Source organism: Triturus cristatus, chromosome 12 (assembly GCF_964204655.1).
Source record: "Triturus cristatus chromosome 12, aTriCri1.1, whole genome shotgun sequence".
In the NCBI taxonomy this organism is placed as follows: Eukaryota; Metazoa; Chordata; class Amphibia; order Caudata; family Salamandridae; genus Triturus; species Triturus cristatus.
This window is the reverse complement of record NC_140595.1, coordinates 610,730,467-610,748,753: the sequence shown is the minus strand read 5'-3', so window position 1 is coordinate 610,748,753 and position 18,287 is coordinate 610,730,467. Positions and strand designations below refer to the sequence as shown.

General features: G+C 42.9%; 1 protein-coding gene across 1 annotated transcript in view; it reads left to right on the top strand.

Annotated features, from left to right (window-relative positions):
• TCF25 (TCF25 ribosome quality control complex subunit) overlaps positions 1 to 18,287 on the top strand; it is a 722,186-nt gene that overhangs the window by 95,481 nt on the left and 608,418 nt on the right. The window contains exon 5 of the mRNA XM_085639175.1: positions 14,345 to 14,410. Within this exon, the coding sequence (XP_085495301.1) occupies positions 14,345 to 14,410 (66 nt within the window). The remainder of the gene's footprint in view (positions 1 to 14,344; positions 14,411 to 18,287) is intronic.

Sequence of the window (18,287 nt, the reverse complement as noted above, 5' to 3'; positions counted from 1 at the left end):
TTATATTCTGCAGACAGGTCATTCATCATGTCCCCTTTTTGGGTATTTCCAAATAAACCTCTCACAAGAGACCACCCTGGACAACAACTGGGATGCCTTTAAAGTAGTCATAAGGGGCAAATTAATCAAACTAAACTCAACTCTGAACAAACAAATGGCCAAAGAACACATAGCGCTAGAGGAGGCACTCCGAGAATTTGAGCAGACACATAAAAAAATCCTCACGAAAACCTTCCAATGTAAACTGCCTGTCTAGAAGGGGAAAATAAACACGATCTACACCAGGGATACTCAAAGTATGGCCCGGGGGCCGCATGCGGCCCTCCTGACCTTTAATTACGGCCCCCTGGTGAACAGCAGCACTGGGCTGCTGTTTGCTTAACAGAGCAGGAGCATTCAGTAACCTGAGTAACAAACAAACATACTTTATTAGCACATTAACTTAAAAAAATGGTAAAGAAGAAAAGAAGGTTCCCTAGACAACTTATCTTTAGGTATAAAGAAATTTTGCACTAAACTTGTAAAAACGTGATAAACTCTCTGCATACTTCAAGAAAGTTTATTGTATTAACATGCTTAAGCGTTTTAGCAGTGATAGTTTTCAAACGATGTTGGAAACATACATGCCACCCTCATTCCGAAAATAATGCCATTAGTGAACCAAGAGGCAAGTCATTTGTCAGGTGCACCTTGATTGTAGGCTTGATTGTTATATATTTGGAACCCCATTATAGTTTATTAAATAAAACACAAGAAAAGGTTTTGTACCTCAGACATCCTGAACTCTTATATGTGCTAATGAAGAAATAGGAGGCAAAGTGAAATTAACCAACTGACTAAGATCACACAGTTTTGTGAAGTGTGGAAGTCAGGACTGATACCAGGTTTTCTGGTTTCACATTTTGAAATTCAGCCACCAGATGAGTAGCTCTTTCACTCTCACATTGTGCATTAGAAGTTAATGCTTTGATTTAAATTCCCGGTGCATGATTTCAGAGTATTGTTGACAGACAGAAGTCACGTAAAAGTTCGGTTTGTTGTTCACACCATGCATTTGCTTCACATCCCCCTATGCCCACCTTTCATCAGCCCAACCCTTGCCTTGCTGGCATCGGTGCGGCCCTCGGCATGCCACAGATAGTGCTTTGCAGCCCCGGGGACATTTTTGTGAGTACCCATGATCTACACCAATAGAGCAGAACTGACTCTCCTTTGCCTGCGACGAATCTCATACGAACAGGGAAATAAGGTCAGGCCCACCTGGCGTGACAACTTAGAGTAAAAAGAGAACAAGTATACATAGGAGACGTTGGAGACACACAAGGTAAACTAGAAAACTAGAAAAAACAGAGGCAGGAAAAGCCCAGATTTTCAGGGCATACTATGAGACTTTATATCTGGCTGATGAGAGAGATCCTTCCGCTCAGGAGGAGGCATATCTGGGCTCGATCAGTCTCCCCAAGCTCACAAATCCTCAGAATGAATTCTTAAGTGCCCCCATAACTGATGAAGTACTACAATTAGCTATCAAGGCACTAAAACCACATAACTCACCAGGACCAGATGGTCTAATGGGTCATTTCTATAAAACTTTCGCCGTGGAACTGGTGCCCCATTTGACATCTCTATTTAATTATATCACATCTGGTACTGTGGTCACACACTCAATGAGTGAAGCCTTGATAACGGTCTACCCAAACCAGGGAAAAACGCACAACTATGCTCCTCATACAAGCTGATAGCGCTTTTAAACCTGGACGCCAAGATATATTCCAAAATACTGGCTAATAGATTGGGGTGTATCAGTTCGGGCATCAGGTCTTCCAATCAATCAGGGTTCATTAAAGGAGGACAAACCCATGATAACATTCGGAGGGTCCTCCACTTGGGGAAAAAGGCCTCGAAACAACGATTCCCAGCAATCCTCCTAGGGCTAGACACCGAAACGGCGTTTGATAGATTTGAATGGCCTTTTCTCTTCCAGACCTTAAAGCGGTTTTAGTTTTGCGAGACCTTTATTAACATGATCAAAGCCAGCTATATTACCCTCTCAGAAGGAGAGATAACCTCCCTCATAAGGGAATTCCCTTTTCAATGGACAAAACACAACCTGACCTACCTGGGGGTCAGGATCACAGCCACTATAGGTGGTTTATACAAGGCATAACAGTTACAAACTGAACACCAAAGGTGGGGACCATTATATATCTCCTGGCTTGGCTGTATGCACACAGTTAAAATTACGGTTTTTCCAAAACTCTATACCTATTTCAAGCCCTCCCTATAAGCCCTGATTGCGACTTCTTTTCCACATTACGCACAATGGCCATGCGTTATGTTTGGCAGACTGGACGGGCTTGGCTCCCCTTTAAACTTCTTAGAAGATCTAGAGACTAGGGTGGCGTGGCCCTCCCAGACTTTGCACTATACTACAAAGCAGAGCACCTTACAGTAATCAAAGAATGGTCCCTAAGAGAATCAGACAAACATTGGTTACACATGGACAGGGCAAAGGTGGGTAGGACCATCTGGGTTGTGCTTGGGAAACCAAGGGAGGTTCGACCTAGGAATGCATACTTGAGTACACCCACCCAGACTACACTCAAGGTGTGGGATGAGGTTACAAAAGCTGCAGATTGGAGGACCTTTACATCCCCATACACCCTAATTGATTTCAATCCCGCTTTCTCACCGGCAACGCAGCCAGGACCCTTTGATGCATGGAGGGAGGGAGGCTGCTCTACACTGTCAGACCTCTTGCATAACTACGACAGACTAAACTTCAAACACTGTTGGCGCAATTTTGGTCTCCCACCCGCTGAACAATATCATTATCTTCAGCTCAAGCGCTGGGCATTGAGTCCCGAAGTCAGAGTAACAGCAACCCGAGAATTAACACCCATAGAAAAGTTTGTTAGGTGGGTGGGATCTTCACGAGGAGTTATCTCTTTACTGTAGGCCTTGTTGTTGTCCACATTACATACACCTAGACCTCGTTTGATCAACTTCAGGGATCATACATTAGGGACTGAAGGACAGTGGAAAGACCTCTGGAAAGATAGAGCCAAAAACTATCACTCCACGGGTATTAGAGGCCCACTACAAGATGCTCTATGACTGGTATCAATACCCCACAGAACTGAAATGGATTTACCGGGGACCTCTGTTCTGTGTTGGAGAGGATGCAGGCTGCTGGGAGACTTTTGCCATATTTGGTGGGACTGGCCGACGATTCGTCCCTTTTGGACGGAAATTCTGGCACTGATCAGAGAAATCCTGGGATACCCGGTACCAGAAACTCCTTAATTTGCACTTTTGGGCCTCAGAACAGACCCCCTGCAGTGTCAGACGAAGGGAGATAAGGCTATTATGTGGGTGTGCCTAGGGGCGGATAAATGGGCAATAGCAGCGGCGTGGAAGAAAAAAGAAGCACCTGCCCTTGCTCAATTGTATGCTCTCCTCTGGAGGGCGCTTACAATAGAACGAATGGCAGATATTTTTAGATGTAACTTTAAAAAATGTGAATACTCATGGGGCCACTAGAAGGATGCTTGTCGCAGTGCCTACCACTGACATGTCCACCAACCATAACAGCTCTACACTTATTCCAATTTTAGCTTATGAACACCAAAGCTTGAACTACCCTATCAGTAGACTATACAGGTTATACTGAACTGTCTCTTCTCTTACCTCCTGTTACAGTCCACACAGAGTACCATCTAATCCTATTCCATTCCAACACCTACCACATGTTTAAGGGAGGGTCAAGGTGGGGAGGGTGGGGAGGGGAGGGTGGGTTTAAGAGAATGTTTAGGTTAGTAAAAAGGTTTAGAGTTAGCAAACACCAACATGGACTATGGAAATGTTAAAGCAATCCCATGTTCAACGAGCCACAGTATTAACTGTAGAACGCAAATATACTGAGTGGGGAATGTACAGCTTTGTAATTGTCATTGCTTGCTAATGCACTTAAAACCAATAAAGAGAAGTTTGAGAGAAAAAAAGTAACCCAAGGATAAGGCTTGAATATCAGGTGGGGTGTGGTGTGGTCCAGAACCAAGGTTCCTGAGCATGGATTCAGCCCTAAAATTATTACAGAGTTTATTTATAATTAAGGCTTCCTGTTTTCCATTTGTAAAGAAAAATGCAGACAGAAAACTATTTATTTTCCTGTTTGTATTTATTTTTAAATGTGGATAAAAACAGAAATTGGGTTATTTTCGAGTGGTTCTATATACTGTCAGTCATGACTGGTACGGCAATAGCTGTGCGGATTGACAAGCAAGGGGATTACAAAAATATAGGGATTTTAGTAAAGAGCCTTAAACAGCAGTAGATTTGAACAACCTTGATACTAAAATTGACTTATATTCTTACAAGTGCATATGTTACCATCTGAGTGTATATATATCATTAAAAACTGTCAGGCGTTCAGGCACGAGTGCACATTAACTAGTTAAATAATTGCAGAAATATACACATTTCAGCTTCACTTTTTCATAAAACCTAAAATAAATACTGATAAATACAGATGGAAAGGACAAAAATATAAAGGCCGTAACACCGGGAGCCCTAATTATAATACAGCCGGGGGGGCTGTATTATAATTAGGGCTCCCGGGTTAGGCTTAGGGTCTTTGGGACTTATATATATGATTTCTAGTATGGCTTTGTCTGAATTTGTGTGCAATGATTCTTTCAGCTTTATCTCCCCTTTCATATTGTTTCTGATTAATTTGTAGCATCTTTTTTCGGCATCTCCCATTAGGAGCTGCTCCAATTCTTGCCTAACGTTTCTCAGCTCTCTATAGATTATTTGCAAGCGTGTAACTTTGTGCTGAGATTCTAATTGCTTCAGCTGGAATTCCAGATGTGTGTTTTTATCATGTTAGGTCGCGCCTGGGCAGCGCAAGCACTGCTGCGTGGTATGCAGTAGTGGAGTATGGCTTTGAAGCCCCGCCCACTCTCCGCCCATATTTTTAATTGGCTTGTGTCAGTGTCCTTCGTAAACACTGGCTTCCGAGTCATTATTAGGCTTGTTAGTCCCTCCTTGGTACTGTTACCTCCCATAACGACTGGACCTTTTACTGGTGGTGTTACATGGTCTGCTTTATCTAGTGGGTGAGCACTATTTTATTTAATGCTCTTCCCCTATTCCACCCACGACCTCGCAGCACACCGCCTCCTTTTATTTTTACTAGTGGCGGTCCACGCCGCCCGCTTTTATTTTTACTAATGGCGGTCTACTTTAACTATAGTGGCTGCGTTATTTATTTATTTATTTTAGCAGCGTGGTCCGCATTAAGCGGCCATGCTTATTTATTTATTTATTTTGTTTACTAGCGCCCATGCAGCACTTTCCCATTCATAGAGGCCGCGACCCTTTTCTTAATACAAGCCGCGTCTAAACAAAGGTACGGGGCCGACATTAAAGGGAAAGCGCGGCATGGGCTTATTTTTTGTTTGTCAAAGCCCCCATGCCGCGGTTTCACTTTAATGTCGGATACGCCCCTTTCTTTAGACGCGGTTTGTCTAAAGAAAGGGGCGTGGCCTTCATGAATGTGAAAGCTCCGCATGGGCGTTCGTAAAATAAATATTTGCAACGCAATAGGTCTCGCATTTGTGAGAGTTTAAGCTATTGCATTGCCAATAGCTTAAATTCTCGTTACTGTGAGATCTATTGCATTGCAAATGCTTGTATAGTTTGGCAAAGGTTGGGCACCCATCCTCCCCACTCCCTGCCGCCCTCCCTCCAACCCCCTAATATGGCAGTTTCCTCGTCCCAGACTAAATCCATGCGACTTCTCCATTGTCATTTTCTTTGAAGTAGTATTCCAGGGATGATCTTATAGTCTCTCACTGCAGGATCTCGAGCATCTATTTCATTTAATATAACATTGGGAAGTCTTGAACATCTGGAGACTGTCGAATTCTGACGAAAGGTGGACCGATGCATGATCTAATATCAAGTTATCTAGTATTTAGGCCTTTAATGCTCTCCAGGGGGATGTGTTTAGTGCACACTATGAAAAAACATGTGATGTCTTTTGTCTAAATGTTGCTCCCTCCAAACATCTGTTACATTTAGATCGATGATTACTTGTGTGAGTGATGGTGGAGTTTCTCTGAGTATTATAACATGCTTTGAACCTGTTTTTATCTGTATGTAGTATTGTGTTAAATTTACCTCCTATGTGTAGTTCTCCCCCTCCGCAATGTACTATGCTAGGGAAAAGTTAACAAAAATAGCTTTTTGTCATCGTTTGGACCCCTTAAATAGAGAATAAAGTGATTAGAAGTGTACCTGACTTATCTTTTGATGCCCACTTTCTAACGTCTTTATCTTGGTATTTACTGTTTATAGTAAAGGCAACTTCTTGCCTAATCAAAATAGATTGTTTTAGATATTATTTTCAGTAGCATAATAAGGGTTACCTTCCTGTTCCAAAAGTGTAATTATTAGCAAAAGCATTGTACTGTCTTGATTCTCTCCCAAACAGTCCTACATGTCTCAACTGCATTATGTACCTTGTAATACGTATAAAGAACAGAAATAATAGAGCATCAAAATAACCAGTATTATGAAACTTTAAACAATAGTAAACTAATCAAGTGAGTGTCATATGGGAGCAGCATCTGTGGTATGTTTACCCCCAAAGCTATTTTTTAATATTTCAGTTTTACTACTTACATATGCATATATAAAGACGTTTTATCATCCATGGTGAGGCATCACAACAATATCGTAATATCTTGCTATACGCAGTAATACCATATAAGCTTAGAAATAATATGTTTGAGGCATGTGAGCTGTAGATCACATGCTTTGCATACTCCTGCCATCCCATGTTGGGTCCGGATGTTTGCAGTTTGTTTTTCTTTGAAGAAGTCTTTTCCAATCACGAGATAGGTCACTCCTCCTTTCGGTGATAGTGCGCATGGGCATCGACTCCATTGTTAGATTGTTTTATTCCGCCATTGGGTTCGGGCGTGAATTGCTGCGCTCTGGTTCGACACCATTTCTTCGGTTTCCCTCGATGCGCAGGTCACCCACCATCGACGGTATTGTTTTCAATCGTGTATCCCATTCTCTGCGTATTATATTTCCTTCTAAAAACCCTCTTTCGATCAGGAAACTCGTGGAAGGCCGTCGCCTACCCGCATCGGTCCGCCTCACAGTCGATGGAACAGACTCCATTCAAATTATGCCCTCGGTGCCACACTAAGTTTCCGCGCACCGACTCTCACAAAGTGTGCAACCTGTGCTTGTCTCCGGAGCACAGAGAACAGGACTGCGACGTGTGCAAGGCTTTCCGCTCCAAGGAGACGCTTCGTGATCGTCGGGCTCGACGTCACGACATGCAGAGCCAACACGCAAGCTCCTTTCCGGACCTCTTCGGAGAGGATTCGGAACAAGAAGCCAGAGACGCCATGGGAGCCGAAGAAGAACAGGATCCTATCTCCATCTCAGACTACAGCTCCGAGGGGGGATGACGAAATCCCGCAAGGGCAGCATACCGTGAGTACAGATCCTCCCTTGCCCCAAAGTCCACCCCAGGCCAACAAGAAGGCTCCGGTCCAACCCCCGCCTTTGGGCCACGGTCTGCACCGAGAACATGTTTCCAACGCCCGCCTTCCGGCTCGGCATCGAAACACACCCAAAAGCCTTTCGGCTCTGAGCTGAGTCGCTCTAAAACGGGCTCCAATCCAAAACATTCGGGGTCGAAGCCAGGCTCAGGCCTGCCCCCTTCGATGCCGAAAATGCTTTTGGCTCTGAAATCATCAGGATCCAAAACCTCGGCAACATAACCATCGGCACCGAAACTTTCGGCACCGACACAACCAAACGTGACGATTCCATCTCAAGAACAACATTTCAATGCTCTGTTTACCAAACCAGACTAGATACAGAGAGAGTTGTACATCCATCCAACTACTGGACATATCACCACAAAATTGACCCTTAAGAGGAAACCTGACACAGAGGAGACCTACCACATTCCTTTAAAGAGGAAGAATGTCGGGACTAATCCTTCTCCTCCTCCCCTTCCATCCCCTTCTCCTCCGCCTCAATCTTTAATGATTTCACCTGAGCACTCACCACCACATACACCTGAAGATCAGGATGATGAGGATGGGGATGGGGATGGGGATGGGGATAGGGATAGGGCTGGGGACAATGCACCATTATTCCCAGACCCATGGGAAGATTAGAATACCGACTCTCCCACAGGAAATGATCCTGATCTATACCCTACCAAGCCCTCTCCACCGGACGACAGCGTAGGTTACATAGAACTGCTGGGTAGAGCTGCCACCTACCATGGTGTACAGCTGCACAAAGAATCCCTTGAAGAGGATTTCCTTTTTGAAACTCGTAGTAGCACACAATAGTCATCCCACACACTCCCCATGCTCAAGGGTATGATCAGGCACGTTTATGATATTTTTAATGACCCCGTCAGGGCCCGTATACTTCCCACTAGGGTAGATATAAAGTGCAAGCCAGCACCATCTGACCCAGCGTACATAAAAGGACAATTACCATTGGACTCCCTAGGGGTGTCCAACGCACGTAAAAGGTCCAACTCCCAAACTACAGGAGATGTTCCACCCCCAGATAAAGAATCTAAGCTCATTGACGCTTCGGGTTAAAGGGTAGCCTCTCAAGCAGCAAAGTTCTGGGGCATCTCTAACACACAAGCGCTGCTCGCAAAGTATGACAGGGCGCATTGGGATGAGATGGAGCAGTTGCCCGAAGAACATAACTCTAAAGCACAAGACCTAGTGAGGGAGGGACAGCTCATTTCAAATAATGCAATCCGGTGCTCCCTAGATGCTGCATACACTGCTGCTAGAGCTGTAAACACCAGTGTCCTTTTAAGAAGGCACGCCTGGCTACGTATCTCAGGTTTCAAACCTGAGGTTCAGTCTTCCATACTGAACACATCCTTTAACAAAGAACACCTCTTTGGTCCGGTGGTAGATTCCTCACTGGAAAAAACGAAGAAAGACACTGAAGTGGCCAAATCCATGGAAGCCCTCCAGCTAACACAAGCATGTGGTTCCTTTCGGCGCTAATACCTCCTCAGAGACCACCACCACGTACAAGGGCAATAACCAACCCTCTGCCTATAAGGGTTACTTCAGAGGGGGTTATAGAGGCACAACAGCAAAGGTAGATGTAGAGGATTAAATACACGCACCTCCCCCACCAACACAAAGCAGTGAAGTCCCTACACTCCCCCCCCGAACATTTAACACCTGTCGGGGGCGACTTTCTGATTTCCTACCGGTCTGGCAGTCCATAACAACAGACAAGTGGGTACTGGAAATTATCCGTTCTGTTTACTGCTTGGAGTTCACCAACACTCCTCCAAACATACCCCTGAGGTCACACACTCACTCACTGGATCACCTACACCTCCTCAAACAAGAGGTTCAGACTCTCCTTCTAAAAGGTGCTATAGAGCCTGTACCACCACCACAACCCCATGGGTCGGGCGTCTACTCTTTTTAGTGTCTAAAACACAAAAAGGACGGTTCTCTCAGACCAATATTGGACCTCAGAGAACTAAATCTTTACCTACAGTCAGACCATTTTCACATGGTAACACTTCAACAAATACTACCACTTCTGCAAAAGGGCGACTTTCTATCTACTCTAGATTTAAAGGACGCCTGTTTCCATATCCCAATCCATCCCGCTCATTGCAAATTTCTCAGATTTGTGATAGCAGGTCAACATCCTGCTCCGTTTTCCACACTCTTCCTCGGGACTGTCTTTCCAGTGTAGTTCTTCAGCTCTTGGATGTTGCATCTGGGCAGCATAAGAGCTGTGCAAACAGTCAGTATGTAAAAAATAAGCAGGTTTCCGTCTTTCCCCTGTGTCCTAGATTGTGAGAATATTAATTAGGCAATCCTATAGCACCTACAAATGTTACTGCACACTAGTTTCCAGTGTTGCACATACACCAATAGCAATTATATCATTTTCTTTCATATAACAGTTGCTGCCACGTTAATTGTGAATTCAAAGCACAGTATGCAAGAGGATTTACTACTGCAGTAGTACTCATTGTATCATCCTCGATGTAAAAAAACTGATGGCTACATTGTCAATACTCTGATTCAGAATTGTAGGTTTCATTTATACTTCGCAGCAGACACAATAGCAAAATCAGCTTTTTAGTATTTATAAAGTGAAGCTGGGAGGAGACACTTTTAATTATTTCTCAGCACTTCAAATGCTGTATAAAGACAATTGTTAGAATAACCTTACAATGCTTAGACTGTCAAGCTCGAAGGTTGCAATGTTACATTAGCGCTGCTGTAATTTTAACTCTTCACCTAGTTTAAAGGACTTGCCAGAAGCTAATGCAAAATAACTGAGCTGTAAGAAATGCGGCAGCCACCATTTATACCTGGTGACGTCTTTCAGGACCTGGGCCAGTTTACAGCCCATTGCACAGGAGGTTGCTTTGCTGCACTGCTCTGAGAAGGTGTCAGGCGTAAGACCTATTTCCGCACTCTCAGAGTAATCCGGGGTCAAAGGACCTCAGTTGTGATAATTTGACTTGTTAATCCACAGTTGTCCTGGAGTGGCCTTACTGTTGGACCCCAAACTGATGTCCAAGTGCTCCTTTATGGAATGTATCTCACAGCATAGCAAGGCAGCGGTACAAGGTTTGCTCAAGAAGTTGATGAGATTAAGACACTCAGATCTCAGAGAGCACATTATCACACAGTCATATTAGCAAGTCAATGAATGCATTGCTGTATGAAAAGACAAGTACTTTATAACCCACAAAACGAAATGCTACTCATAACAAGCATTTACAATGCAATAGGTCTCGCATTTGAAAGAGTAAGAGCTATCAGAGTTGTAAATAATAATGTCTTTTACTCATGTGTTTTTGTTTGGAGTGTTGTGGATGTGTGTGGAGTGGAATTATGTGGTTTGGATTAGAATCGTTAGGCATTACGATAAACACTGTACTGATTTAGTGTTACAGAGTGGTAGGCCTGTGTTCACACGGATGGCCTCTCTTGCTGGTGAACACTCAATCATGGCAGCTAGCTCTGAATACAATTTCTAGCCTATCATCACTCGTGTGCCTAAGCTCATCACAAGCCTGGACCATGACGAGTCAGAGTGGGAGGCATCTCGCACCACGATTAGTGGACTCATTCTGTGTCAGAATGCCCACTTTCTTGCTGTTATTTTAAAGCAAGTGTAGCACATGTGATGCACCAGGTCAGGAAAGACAAGCGTAGCTTCCCGTTGATGTTCACCGATTCCCTGCCTGCATAAAGTACTTATGACCGTCTTCGTGGGATACTGGCTTATAACAGAGCTAGATTTGTGATATTAAGGGCATTTGTCTAGGCACCCCATCTACTTAGCCTTCTGTCTACAATGCTGTGGCAAAATCAGCGTAGATGCAGCAGTGCTGCCATTTTGTTACCTGTATAAAACCCTATAGAAAAACTAGATCTATTCCTATTAAGAAAATGGGCCATTCTTCCTGGACCTTGTGTAACCCGTGAGTACTCCACGTCAGGAAAACTTTGCAATTACCTCCTTCTGCAAATACTGTACCCAACACATCATCATCGCCATATGCCTGTCCCACACCGGGAGGCCTGCATCCTATTGCAGCCGGAGCTTAGCTGTAAAGCGAACCACAATACCGGCACAACAGAGCAGCAGCATCACTATGATGCATGTGTAACATCTTACAAAACCTATGATTAGAAAACACAATATGTGTAATTGTTACAAGCGGCTTGCTTGTTCAAAAAGAAGAGAGCTCTGTAGAAATAAGTAATGTGCTAGCGATGCGCGATGTTTACTCTGCGATGATGCTGTTGCGATTGTGTGATCCTCTGTAATGTCAACTTGCTGTAATTCTCGAATGATGCAATGAGTATATGGTTATGCCACTGTGAGTCTCTAGGCAACCTTTGTGTTTTATTATTAATCTACAGCTGTGTAGATAGACCATGTTATCTCACAACGCCTGAATGCTGTTCAGCAGCAGTGCTAGTGTCGAACAGTGCTATGCATTGGCATCACAGAACAAGCCCTTCAGGCCCAGCGTTTGCAGTTTCTTCGTTGCCTTTGGATTGTCCCACATGAGTCGAAGACCCATAGGAACACCAGAAACGGCCTACTACCTGGAGGAAAGTATCGCCCATTGATACCCTCACAGAAGCGTCATCTTGCCTCATTTGTCGATAAGCATGGCTCTCCGCAGACGGCCCGGAGGCTCCATTATCTCACCAAATTTACCTCCAAAAAGAAATATTCAAACAGTCTCTGGGGCCCCACTTCACAATTCTCCCAGGGTGGCCCCATCATTTTACCTCACGCCACTTGTTAGTTATGAACCCCTATAAATTAGAGCGGTTCGAGCTCTACACGCTCAATTTTTGTGATTCTTTTGTGCGTTTGCCCCCACATTCAGCTAGAATTAAAACCAAAGCATTCAACACGTCTTTGTTACGCGCTTCTTTTCTCCTCACAAATAGCGGGGCAGTTCTCGCAGCACGCAGCCCTGGTTGTACAGCTGTGCGCTCCAGACAGCTGCCCCGCTCACCTGCCACCCCGAGGCACCACAGTGTCTTTAAAGGGACAGCCTGCTGGAGACGGCCCGGGCGCTAGCTCCGAGGAGACGGGCAGTGGGGACACCGCACCAGTAAAAGCTTAATCCAGATTAACTGCCTTCCTCGGGCGGGGCGAGCAGGTGTCAGGGGATTTCTCGGCGCTTTAGCAAAGTTTCACGGACTTCCATATCAACTGGTAAATGTTTAAGTTCAGTTCGTGGCGCCCACCGACTGCCATTTCTGTCCCGGAAGAAAGCCCGTGTTCGGTAAGTCATGACAAAGTTTGTGGACGGTATTGAACTATGGCGTCCATGCATTTCCAAGGCACAGGTGACCAATATCAAGAACTAGCAATGACAACAGATCATCTCTTCAGCAGTTGGCAAAGTGTGATGCACTGGAGGCTGTTTTGTGTGCACGCAAGTGCCATTGGACAAGTTTTCCCGGATTTAAACCCGCCCTTTGGGGAATACTTCACCCATGGTGCCCTGCGATTGACTCATCGCCTCACATAAGGCACATGTTCGCGCCTGAAACATACCTGAGATCCTGTGTCACGAGTGCAGCGGGGGCATTGTTTGAGCGCGCGAAAGTGAAAACGGGGTGGGAGTGCGCAAGACGCTGAGATCGGCAGAGAAGAGACGCCGTGAGCATGCACATCGGCTGTCTGGGCAAGTGCACATCTCCGACGCCATGAGCGTGCACATCGGCTGTCTGGGCAAGTGCACATCTCCTGTCCCCCTTCGGCACCCAAGTCAATGACAATAGATCTCGCCAAGTCGAGCAGCGCATGCGCTGCGTCGCTAGGCGAGACCTAAAAACGAGATAGGCAAAGAAAACAACACTCTCTAGCCCCTTCGGGGCCAGAGATAAGAGTTCAAAGGTTATTCTAGCAATTTTAGCATTAAAAGATATTATTCAGATTATGAGAATACCAATCGCTTCTCTTCAGGGATTTCAAGCAAAAGATAAGTGATAATATAATCTACATGCATTGGCTAGTTTTTCTGTTAAGAGCCCTCTGTTCTATTAACTTTGTTCTTCAGTTGATGGTAAAAATGAACTTGAAAGGAATTACCGCCTGTTGCTAAAATGCAATGATTGTTGAATTTAATTTTGTTCAATTCCACCAATTTTAGAATGCTCCAAGGTAATTCCTTTCTTTTTAACTGTAAAAAACATTTTTGTAACACTTAAAACAATCATAAGAACACATTATTGACTTTTTTGGGTCCTTTATTAAATGTTGATCGAACTTGGGTGTTTTGGGGAACTAATAAACAGATATTGCAAGCCTGAGCATCTTTATGAACACTATGCAAGGCAAATTTGTGAAAGTGTTTTTTTTTTTTTGTTTGGCGGCTAATGTCAACATCTGGATTGTGAGCGTTCGTCTGGAAAGACTCAAATGAGAAACCTTTGTGTAATGGATTTTGTGAAATTATTTTAAGTTATATAGAGGCATTTAAACATTGAATCTGATGTTAGGCTGCAAATGTGGCGTCTCATAAATTCTGCAAAGAGCTGTGTTAAGTATTTGATTTTGTCAGGCTTGCCAAAATTATGCCTGAGATGATATCCACTGGATACCATGTCATTTTTAAAGCATAAAACTCTTATTTCAAAATTTCTCTTTATCCAAAACAGTGAAATATTTGCTCTTTTTTATTATTTTGTGCATGTTCATATTTACATCTTTCATGTTCAACAGTTCTTTCTTGGTTTCTTTATTCTAGGAACTTGAATCCTGAAACTGAACTGAAGAAATACTTTGGAGCCAGGGCTGTACTTGGAGATCAAAGGTGAAAAGGGATCACCTGCAGTGTTGCAATGGCTGAGAGTTCGCTATTCTTATAATGTGCTTTCAAATTCACATGCGATTAAATATTTTAAATATATATTTTGATTTTTGAGGTAATGGTTCATATAATATTTAACATCTTTTAAGGCCGGGAAGGCTGGAGTAAGGAATAGCGTAGGACTTTATTTTTGCATTTAGATGATGCTTTATTGTGTTATCATAGGCCTTGAGGAACTTTAGAACATGAACTGATGGAATGTTTCCATACGTTGACCAGTCGGGTGCCTAAAAAGGCAGGTTGCTTGATTTGAGAATAACGTTTTAGCTCCATTATGTTTTTAGGTTTAAATCTTTTATTAAGGTTTTCAACAGAGAAAAATATAGCAGCAGGCAGTTACACTGTCCCCCGACCCCATCAGGGATAAGATCAACTTAGCTCGCTTCCACCGCTAACAGCCGGGTGGGAAACCGAAGGGACGCTTGCTAGGCCCGGCAGCCGCAATACTTTTCCTCCCCCCACCCCTAACCCGAACCCCCCCAATAACCCCCCCGCCTTCCCTCCACGCCCACCCCCATACCCCTGTAACAAGAAAGTCAGAGAAGAAAAAGAAAAAGGAAGGAAGATAGGAAGTGAAACTGCGACTCAGGATCAAAGGGACCCGAAAGCCGAGCGTAAAGAGCCAACCCTGGGCCAATGTTCCAATCATGATGTCTAAGTAGTTTCCCTATCTTCCGGGTCATTCCATTATGTTTTTAATGAATAAAATGTTAACAATCTAGTATATCAATGTTTGACTGTCTTAAGAGAAGATGATTGCCAAGTTCTCCAGCTTTTGATCTTTCATAGATTCACATACTTCATTCATTTCCTGTCAATAGGCTGGTAGTCTCTGGTTCTATAAGCATAGCAGGTCACATTAACATGCCTATAGGCAAAATAATATAGTTTATTTACTAGTAAGTTCATCCCATTAAAAAATTCCCAAACTCCAGCCAGTTAAGGGAACGTACTGAGCATTCCAGCCCCCCTATGGACCACCACAGCAAGAATTTCTTCCACAGGGCATGGGTTTGAGGGAGTACCCAGAATGATTTACTTCACCAATTCATTATTTGCCTGGATACCTTGGACCAGGCTGAGCTTCAATTTTCTCCTCATGATGACTGTCACTCTTCTGAGAGACCAAACCAAACACCTGGCTCTATATATTCAAAAGCGAAAAAAATGTTCCTTTCCTAGAGGATGATTCAGTATGAAGTGCACCTCCAGTTACTCCCACAAAGATAGCACGAAAGCACAAACATCAAGTGTCTTTTCTTAAGAGGTACCATCCAAGTCGAAGTTTCAGGTGAGAACAACTTTCTCAATTCCAGCTTCCCTTTCAAAACTGTTGAAAGACACTCTGAGCTCTTTGCTGCGAAATGAAGCAAAAATGTAGGTTGTGTGAGCAGTCACCGACTTTCCTGCCTCCGTGTTAAATGCAGTTACCCTCAAACCTGAAAAACTGAAGTCATCTGCATGCAAAGGTGCCTCATTGTGCTTGTCATCTGCTTTCTCAACGGCAGTCTACTCCTCATCATAGTCACTGACCCCTACTTGGGCAAAAATTAATACATTGGGGCATTCCAGCCTTGTTATTAAGCCAATGATACCATGAGATTCTGACAACTGGTAAAAGTTTTACTCGGTTCCGGGTTTGAATATGCCTCCAATATTGCAGCTCAAAATGACCTTAAACAAGGATGTATTTTATAGCCCCTGTTATTCTACCTTTACTTAGCAGATTTTCCCAAACGTATTCACACACTGAATGCACACCTTCCTAAATTAGGATTTACACCAATTTCGAAAATAATGTATGATGATGATTTCATTGTTGTATCCAACTCCTGTTGGCCTCCAAAGACAATTAGATGACATAGCGGTTTGCTCTTCTTCCCACAACCTACGTGTGAATAAAGGGAAAACGAAAATTATGGTTATGGGGGACCCAGGTTTGTTATCTCGGAGTAAATCTTTTTACTAGGGGGCCAAATTAGAAACTGTGTGAGTGTATAATTATCTTGGGACTACTATCTCAAACAATCTTACGCGGTCTAACTATGTCAATGGTCAAATCTCAAAAGCCGCTTCAATTGGGCTTGGCTAAAAGTAATTATTTTAACTCAGCCGGGGGTAGAGACATATCATTATTATCAAAAGTGTATGTCTCAAAAATCCCTTCCGTAATGGTATATCTGGCAGAAGCTCACTCGATAGCTGCTTTGACACGTTACCCCGGCATCGTATCTAAACTTTGAAAATACTGCCTGGGTTTGGGGCAGTCATCCATAATAGGAATGATTCATTTGGAGCTGGTGTTACCTAATATTAATCATAGGGCCATTGGTCAAACTCTCTGTTATGCATATAAGCTCTTTAGTAGTCATGAACATGTATTAAACTCGTTTGAGTGGAATTTGTGTACAGTTTTAGATCGCTTAAAAGATTATATTTTTGGGTCTGAACTCCATTAAAATCCTTTCCTGAAAAATGACAAAACTTAAAAGCTGATTTAGCACATAGTCAACAAATTCCAAGATTACAATTCAATTTTTTCCTTATTACTCATGGTGCGATTCATTTTTATTTAGGAGCAAATCTGGAAACTCGTGTGAGATCTATTTATATGAGGTTTAAGGTTAGTCTGCCCTCATTAAGCATAAATCTATGAGCTAAGGAAAGGAGAGTCCAGGGGCCACTGAGTTTCCAATTCTGTTACGCCATGATGCAAAATTTAGTGCATGTGCAGTTTTGATGTCCAGGACTAGAACTTTTGAGATCAAAGTATTTGGTACCAATCTGGAAAAAATATTCCTCCGACACACAAGGCGTTATTTTTAATGTTTAACCCACCGTCTGTTAATATAATATAGACTAAAAAATCTTTTTGATGTATTTTTTAATATTGTAAAACTTTAAAATAGTTTGGAGAACCACTTAGCACTTTTTGCAATAAGCTAAATTGGTGGTTCTAAGAGTGCTTGTGTCTATGCAATATATTTAACTATGGTATCTGACGATCTATCTGTAGATTAAAAGTTTTAATGATTTTTCTTTTCCTCAAATAATAGTTCGAGGCAGAATTGAGTGGCGGATGTATAACTGTATGCATTTTTTTTTAACTATGTTTACCAGTTGATGTATCTGTAAAATGTTTTCTTTTTAAATGATTTTCTTAATCAAATAACAATTTGAGTACTGGTTGAGTGGAGGATGCTTAATGGTCTTAATTAGTTCGTCTAACTTGTAATTTTAAGATGATGTATTCTGTTTGCGATTTCAGTGCCGCTATGGATTCACTGAGTATGTAAATAAATAAAATACTTGGTTTCGTAAGAATGTAGTGGTAGTTGCCATCCACCCAGTAAGCATTGGTTGCTGGGCTTTGTAGCAGGCCCTGTGAGACACGAAGTTCTGCTTTTTTTTACCTCTTTAAGTAATTATCACATGTATAGCAGATATATTTCATGCAGGATGTCTTTAGGATTATCCACAATTGCCTGAGGTAAATATGGCATGGAACGCTTCGACTGCCTATACCCGGTAGAATTTACTTCATCTATGAAAAATCTTAATGCTTTGCCCTACATAGGACTCAATGGCTGCAGACAAAATTGGGTGGTGAACTGTAAACGATCTAGTCTAATGGCTACTATACTTGCACCTTCTGGAGCCTCTAATTCCTGTTTCTCCCTTTACCTCAATTCTCTTCTTTGTTCAAATTTAAAACAAGGCGTGTTTCAGTCTGCATGTTGCAGAAAGAAAACTCTTGTTTCATTCACTTTAAGGTTAATGTTTGTGAACATGTCACTAATAACGTTCACAAGTGCTTGTT